This window comes from Plasmodium inui (genome assembly GCF_000524495.1).
Source record: "Plasmodium inui San Antonio 1 unplaced genomic scaffold supercont1.3, whole genome shotgun sequence".
Taxonomy (NCBI): Eukaryota; Apicomplexa; class Aconoidasida; order Haemosporida; family Plasmodiidae; genus Plasmodium; species Plasmodium inui.
The window spans coordinates 890233-896868 of NW_008481837.1; the positions used below are offsets into that span (position 1 = coordinate 890233).

A 6636-nucleotide genomic window follows, 5' to 3' on the forward strand; every position below is an offset into this window, starting at 1 on the left:
CAGTTTTCTTTTTTCTTTTTTTGGTACATTCAAATGGGAGGACAAAAGGAAGGAAAAGAATAACTAAAAACAACAAGGAGAGTTAACACAACGGGAAGGATGTTTGCTCGTCCAATAATTCTCAAAAAGGGTTATGATCAGATATGTACGGTTCGAAGTTTCAACAAATTAGGGACCCCCAAGTCGAAAATAAAAGAATTGCAGAAAGTAAGGAAGTTACGTCAGTATATATAAAAAAACGTAGGGCATATTTTCATACCCCTTCACATTCTACATAAATGATGATGTACATGCGTAGTTGTCGCCCATTTTGTATAAGTATCACTTTTTCCCTTGACCGGACGCAGTACCTTTCGTTTGTTAAAAATTTCCAACGTAGGGGATTTTCCTTCCAACCCGATGGCGCGACTAAACGGGGTGGGCACATCACAGCAATCTACATCCTACGTATGCAAAAAAAAACAAAAAAAAACAAAAATAGCAACAAGGCAACAAGGGGACTGAATTTAGTCACTCCGCAATTTTCCTTCCATTCGGTTTAAGCGCAAGTTGAGGAAAAAAAAAAAAACTTTTAAAAAAATTTGTAAACGAAAAATGAACAGGAAAAAATTAAACTATTTGAAAAAGAAAAGAAAAAAATTAAGGGGAAGCCATCTTCTGAGCGAAGCGGAATATCTCCCCGCGTTCGATATTTTCCGCTTTAATGGTGCGGTCTCAGCGTGGACGTTTATTTTTGCATATCCCGTTTGGCACCCATTCGTACGTTTGGTTTGTGCCCACTTTTTGTTTCATCCGGGTGGGTGTAGAACGGAACGATTTGAAGACTCCACTGTCTTGTGCCGTTAGTAGGTCAACCGCTGTATCACGTCATCCAGAATGGCGAGCTTTCCAACATGCTTCTCCTCCTCATCTGGATCGTACTGCTTGGCGAATTTAAGGCTGCGAAACTTGACAATTTTTTTCGGTGTGGACTTATGTATTTTGTAACCGACGTCGAAAAAGGAATTTTTCTTGATTCGACTTGGATTACCTTGCAACGGGGCGAGTTCCTCTCTTATTTCGGATGTGACCCTTGCCTCATGATGCACCTGCGGTAAATCATCCTCTTCCGTTGTGTCTGTCGTGGTGTTTTTTATTTCCCGTGGGTGTATCCCGTCCGTGTTTTTTTGGTGTAACATTTCCTTCGCCCGTACGCACAGATCCTCCGTCGCCTTTGCACGTAAAGCCTTCATGGTGTTTGAGCGCAGATGGGCCATCTCTTGTGATTGGGATGTGTCCGTTTCTTTTGATGACAAATCCTCCATCCCCCTTGTGTGCAATTCCTTGGTCTCTTTTGATGGCATTTGGCTCGCCTTCTTTGGTGGTAAATTCAGTTTCTCCTTTCGGGGCACGTCCCCCTTAGCCTTTTGCCTGATCTGCCTGAGTTGGTCCCCCGGATTAGGCTTCTTCTCCTTCAGCAGTTCGGCCACCTTCCCACATTTCGCTTGAATATTTTGCCCATTCTTCGTTGTGGGCCTTTTCGCGTGGAGGCCCTTCATGGCGAGAGGTGACACAGGCGAGTTCTTTTGTGAAGTTTCCCCCTGTTTCTTCTTCTTTGCCAACCTGATCGGCGGGTGCACATCGTTGATGTTGGTGACATTCCTAGGGTTATGTCCCCGTCGAATCGTCTTCAACCGCAAGGCCGTGTTTTTCCTTTGGTAATTCTCCTTCTGAAATAGGGACAAAATATATTTGTCAAACAAGTTCTCCTGTTCCCGACAAGGATGTCTCTGATTCTCCCTATGTATCTGCATCATTTTATAAATTGATATTTTCCTGAGAATAAACATTTGTGTGTTTTTCATGAACTTGTACAAAGAGTAGGAAATAATTTGAAGACTATAAATAACTTTCAATCCTTTTCTTTTCCCAATCAGTTCTGACTTCCCATTTATTTTCCCATTCCTCTCCACATCATTTATATTGATATAATTATATGCCAACTTTCTTTTCCTGCTTAAGTAGCTACTTGCCCATATCTGCATGATCAAATTTTCTATATAATCTCCATGTCGGTATGGGAGGAAGAATTCGCAAAACCAGTTTATCTCATCTGAGAAGAATTTTAAATAATTTTTGTACTTGATATTTTTCCAGTAGAATTTGATGTAAGGTTTTTCATGCATGGAGATTTCGTTTTCCTTCCGGTCGTACACGTCGTGTATGACGAAGTGCAGGATGAGCAGTTCGTTCGTGGGGTTCTGCATGATGGGGTAGGACACACGGGTAAGGGGCAATCGCAACATGAGTAAAGGTTGGGAGAGGCGTACACACGTGTGTCATAGGTGTCACGCGCCTCTCAGCAGCGCGGATTGGTCGGTGCACGGGCATTTACATTTATAGCAAACCCTCCGTTCTGGTGTTCCTCACAACATGGAGAAAGTTTGCCCCTCTCCAAAGTTGTGGCAAAATTCGAGGCGTGAGAAAAGTATTTTAAAAGAGGCCCACGTTAAGAGTTGCCCTCTTTTACGCATGGGTGTAAAAACAGGAGAAAAAAAGTTGTCTAAGTTGAAAAAAAGACATGTCTGTTCTTTCGGAAAAGTTTATTCATTCGTTCGATTGGTCAATCGTTCATTCGCTTATACATTTGTTCATTCGCTCATTCGTGCACTCATCTGTTTGCTTATTTTTTTCCCCAAATGGCGAAGTCAACACAGCAGTGCCGTCGCCGCTTGGACCAGCTCTCTTTTTTGCAACTAGGTAGCCGTGCCCATTTCGTAGCCGCACACCCGTTGCCACTTGAGCTGGGGCTTAACTCACAGCCTTTTTTCGCGTAACCCATGAGCAGATAGACTTGAAAGCAGGTGAGTAAATTACCTCCATCACGAGATACTATTATGAGATGATCAGATGGACCCAACTGACGAGGGAGAAAAACGCACCAACGTGGTCAACTTTGTGAGCGAGACGGAAAAAAAAAAAAAAAAAACGGCTCAGTGATGCTGTTGAACCTGGGCCTAAAAAATAGACCTACTTCACATTTGGTCCAGTCGAGTGAAAAAAAAAGAAAAGACCAAATGGAACAGAACAAACTTAGCCTGATAAACACATGCATGTCGAACAACACGCGTTAATTATGAATTTTTTTTTTCTTTTTTTTTTTTTTTTTTTTTTTTGCCCGCCTGCGCACTTCCCACGGTATGCGCTCAACGCAGAAGAAAAAAGACCTACAACGTGGGGCGAAGCTATTATGCACAAAATGCAGACCAGTTATGGAACTGCGAAATGTACCTCCCCAGTGACGGTAGAAAAAATTGCTATATTTTTAATTCTCAATAAATTGGAAGTTGCCAATTTGAAGTGAAGGACTGGTGATCATGAAGGGGGTTAAAAAAAAAAAGGTAAATTAACCCCAAAATGGGACAAAGAAAAAGGCAAGTTAGCCCCAAAATATGACAAAAAAAGTCAAATTACGACCAACGTGAGGGAGAAAAAAAAGTACAATTAGAACCCTAGGTGGGCCAAAAAATTAACCTATCGAGGCTGTCCACTTGGGTTCCCCTTGCATATACACCTATATCTGCACAGCATGCATTCCCCTTCAGCACGTTAGCATTGTCGCACTAGGCTCAGAAGAAGGAGAAGAAGTCATGTTTGTTCTTCTTGCTCTTCTTACTCTTCTTATTTTTCTGCACGAGTTTGTTCACATTTTGTCCCAAATTGCCATTCTTATTTTTGAGGATGTGGTCGAAGTCGAAAACGCGATCGAGGTCGAATTTTTGCGAAGCCATGAAAACAATTTTCTGGTCGTGATATCTGTTGATGTAGCTGCTCACGTTTTGCAATAGGTGGTCGTAAGTGAGTGGGTTGGCCCCACGTGGAGCCCCCTGTGACGCCTCGCTTGCCCCCAAAACGTGTATCATCGCCGTGACGAGTGCCCCCCCGGGGGCATGTCTTCCTGTGTCAATTTCGTGAGAGAACTCCATATCTTTGCAGCCACTGAATTGGCTAACATCGCACATCACGTGGAAGGGGTTTTTCACCTCCTTCCATTTCCTCGACTTTAGTTTATACTTATAAGCCAGATCGATACAACTACCCGCATTGCAGCAATCCATCACCGCAATCAATTTAACTCCATCGTTCAGAGGTTGAACCAAGAACCTGTGCAACTCATCATCGATAATTTGTCCCTCCGTTTTATGGTCACAAGGAAGGATGGTTTCATTATATCCATCATCTTCCAAGTATGTGTAGTCCTTTTGTTGGGATCCATGTCCAGAGTATAGAAAGAAGAAAACATCTCCAGGCTCATTATCCCTTGTGAGCCAAGTCAAGGCGGATAAAATATTTTTTTTGGTAGGCCTATAATTAGGGTTGCTCTCGTTGTCGATTAATCTAACCATGCTTGTCGGAGAATCGTGAAAATTATATTTTGAAATTAGCAGGTTCATCATTCGGACTGTGTCGTTTGTACAGCCACTTAATTCTTCCCTGGAACCGTAATAGTTTATTCCAATGAGCAGTGCCTTTTTTTTGTTTCCAGAGGTGCGCTGCAGGATTCTGTCTGAGTAGAGCGACGCTGCACCGACGTTATGCATGCCGATTTGGTGTAGAACTTGGTTTCTGTGGTTTGCCCCTCCGTAAAAATCATCTACCATGCGGGGGTTACACAAACCATATTTCTCGCCAGGGTTATTTATGCTCGTGTTCATTTTTATAACCTCATGCTGTGAACAGTGATTGGCCAAAACCGCCCCAGTATTCAATTGACTAGGCACAGAAGCGGGGATTTTACCGCTTGCAGTGGTTAATTCCTTTTGGTGAACCACTGGAGTGTAATGGTAGTGACTATTCGTCATACCCGTCGCGGGGGTCATGGGAACATAGGCGGTTGCTGCATACGCATAGGAATCTGCCCCAGTGGGGGGGTGCATGCTGTCCTTTCGAGGGTCATCCCTTTGAACGTACTGATTTGTGGAAGGTGCACTGTGTCCTGGCCGCTGATTCGTGAAAGGTGCATTCGGTCCTTCCCACTGATTCGTGGAAGGGGCACCCGGTGCTGCCCAGTGATTCCCATGTGTGGGCACCCTTTGGGGAGGTAAATTAATGCTGCGCGCGTATTCACTTCGGAACACTCGAAGTACTTCCGATTCAGTTCGATGCATCGAAATGGCATCTTTTATCTCTTTATCCGTCTTATGGAGATATATTTCTTTAACGTTAAAAAAAGTTACATCCATTTGGTCCCGTACGATATTTACAGATAACTCCAAAGTGCAGCTCTTTAATATGTCAATTAGTTTCACCTTTTGCTTGACTGTTTTTTCCTTTTTTATGAAATCTAATGTAAAAAAAGTATAGGCAACTTTTGTATTAAATAATGAGCTAAGCCACACTTCGATCGACAGGATTTCGTTTTTTTCATCGGCTACGTGCTCTACTGGTATGAGGAAAACTTCGTTGAAAAAATAGTACCCATCTTCCTGTATTGCCGTTTTGTACTTTTTGTTCTTCCAATACACTTTTATGTAGTATTTTCCTGTCTCGTCTTCCTTTAGCCCTGTCAGTTCGAACACCTTCAGGTAGATCTTCTCCATCACGATGATTGGCGGCTAATGTCAGGAGGTGCGTCGGGTTGACTTGAAAAAATAAAAAAAAAAAAAAAAAACCAAGTTACTCTTCGAATGGAAAATTACTCATTGATAGCAGAACCCCAGACATGTGCTACTGATGTGAGCATGCAAATATATGTTGCCAAATCGCCGCTTCCTGCACGTTTCTGTCAATTAACCAAGTTTATTTCGCGCTTTTCCGAAAAAATTACGTACGCTTGTAGGATAACACTGTGTTGTGTTACCTGGCGAGTTGCAAAAAAAGGGGTAAATAATAAGAATGTGGAACCATGTGGAAAAAAAAAAATTCCAAAATTGACCAAAAAAAAAGAAAAAGTGGAAAATTGGATAAGAAAAAAAAATGTGGAAAAAGGGCAAAACAGAAATGGGAACAAAACAGAGCGAAAAGAAGCAGTATGAAAAAAAAAAAAAATATTCCCCCTGATAAGGCAAAAAAAAAAAACATTTGCATGGTGAGCATACGTAGCTGTCCTTCCCGGGAACAAACAACAAATTGACAATTGAAGAATAGAAATAGGACGTAAGCAGTTTCATGGAAAAAGGGAAAAAACGTCCAACTACCCAAGGGAAAAAAACACAACAAACACAACAGATGGTATATACCGCCAAAAACAGACACAGGTTAAAAGTATACTTTGCTGCGTGCGTCAAGTGAAATAGGCCTTCTTGAGGGTGAAAAAAAAAAAGAGCAAACCGGTAAAGAGGCAAACGAGCGAACGGTGCCTTTTCCATCTTTTCTCAGCCATGCCACTACGTATTTTTTAAAACACCAGACTTGCAATTTTACACACTCTGAATGGACAATTATTCTCACTCTTTTTACACGTCATCGGGGTGGTAAGAAAAGGAAAGAAATTAACGAGAACAGGGAACGGTATTGGCAAAGTAGAGGGGAATTCTACACGTATGAAAAAAAAAAAAATAAAAAATACATTTTTTTCGTCCTTTTTTTTGGTGCTTCTGCTCGTAAAAAATATGCTTGTACCTTTGGGGAATTTCCAACAGAAGAAATTGGCAAATC

The 6636-nt window shown here is 41.9% G+C and overlaps 2 protein-coding genes across 2 annotated transcripts; both read right to left on the bottom strand.

The window, feature by feature from the left end:
* Nucleotides 1-842: 842 nt before the first annotated feature.
* Nucleotides 843-2246, bottom strand: C922_01036 (hypothetical protein; the record flags this gene model as incomplete). The annotated part of the gene is made up of 1 exon (XM_008816645.1): nucleotides 843-2246. The coding sequence occupies one exon, from the start codon at nucleotides 2244-2246 to the stop codon at nucleotides 843-845; it is 1404 nt and encodes a 467-aa protein (XP_008814867.1).
* Nucleotides 2247-3608: 1362 nt separating this feature from the next.
* On the bottom strand, nucleotides 3609-5579 carry C922_01037 (hypothetical protein; the record flags this gene model as incomplete). Its single annotated transcript, XM_008816646.1, has 1 exon — nucleotides 3609-5579. One exon carries the CDS (start codon nucleotides 5577-5579, stop codon nucleotides 3609-3611), a length of 1971 nt encoding a protein of 656 aa, XP_008814868.1.
* Between the last annotated feature and the right edge of the window lie 1057 nt (nucleotides 5580-6636).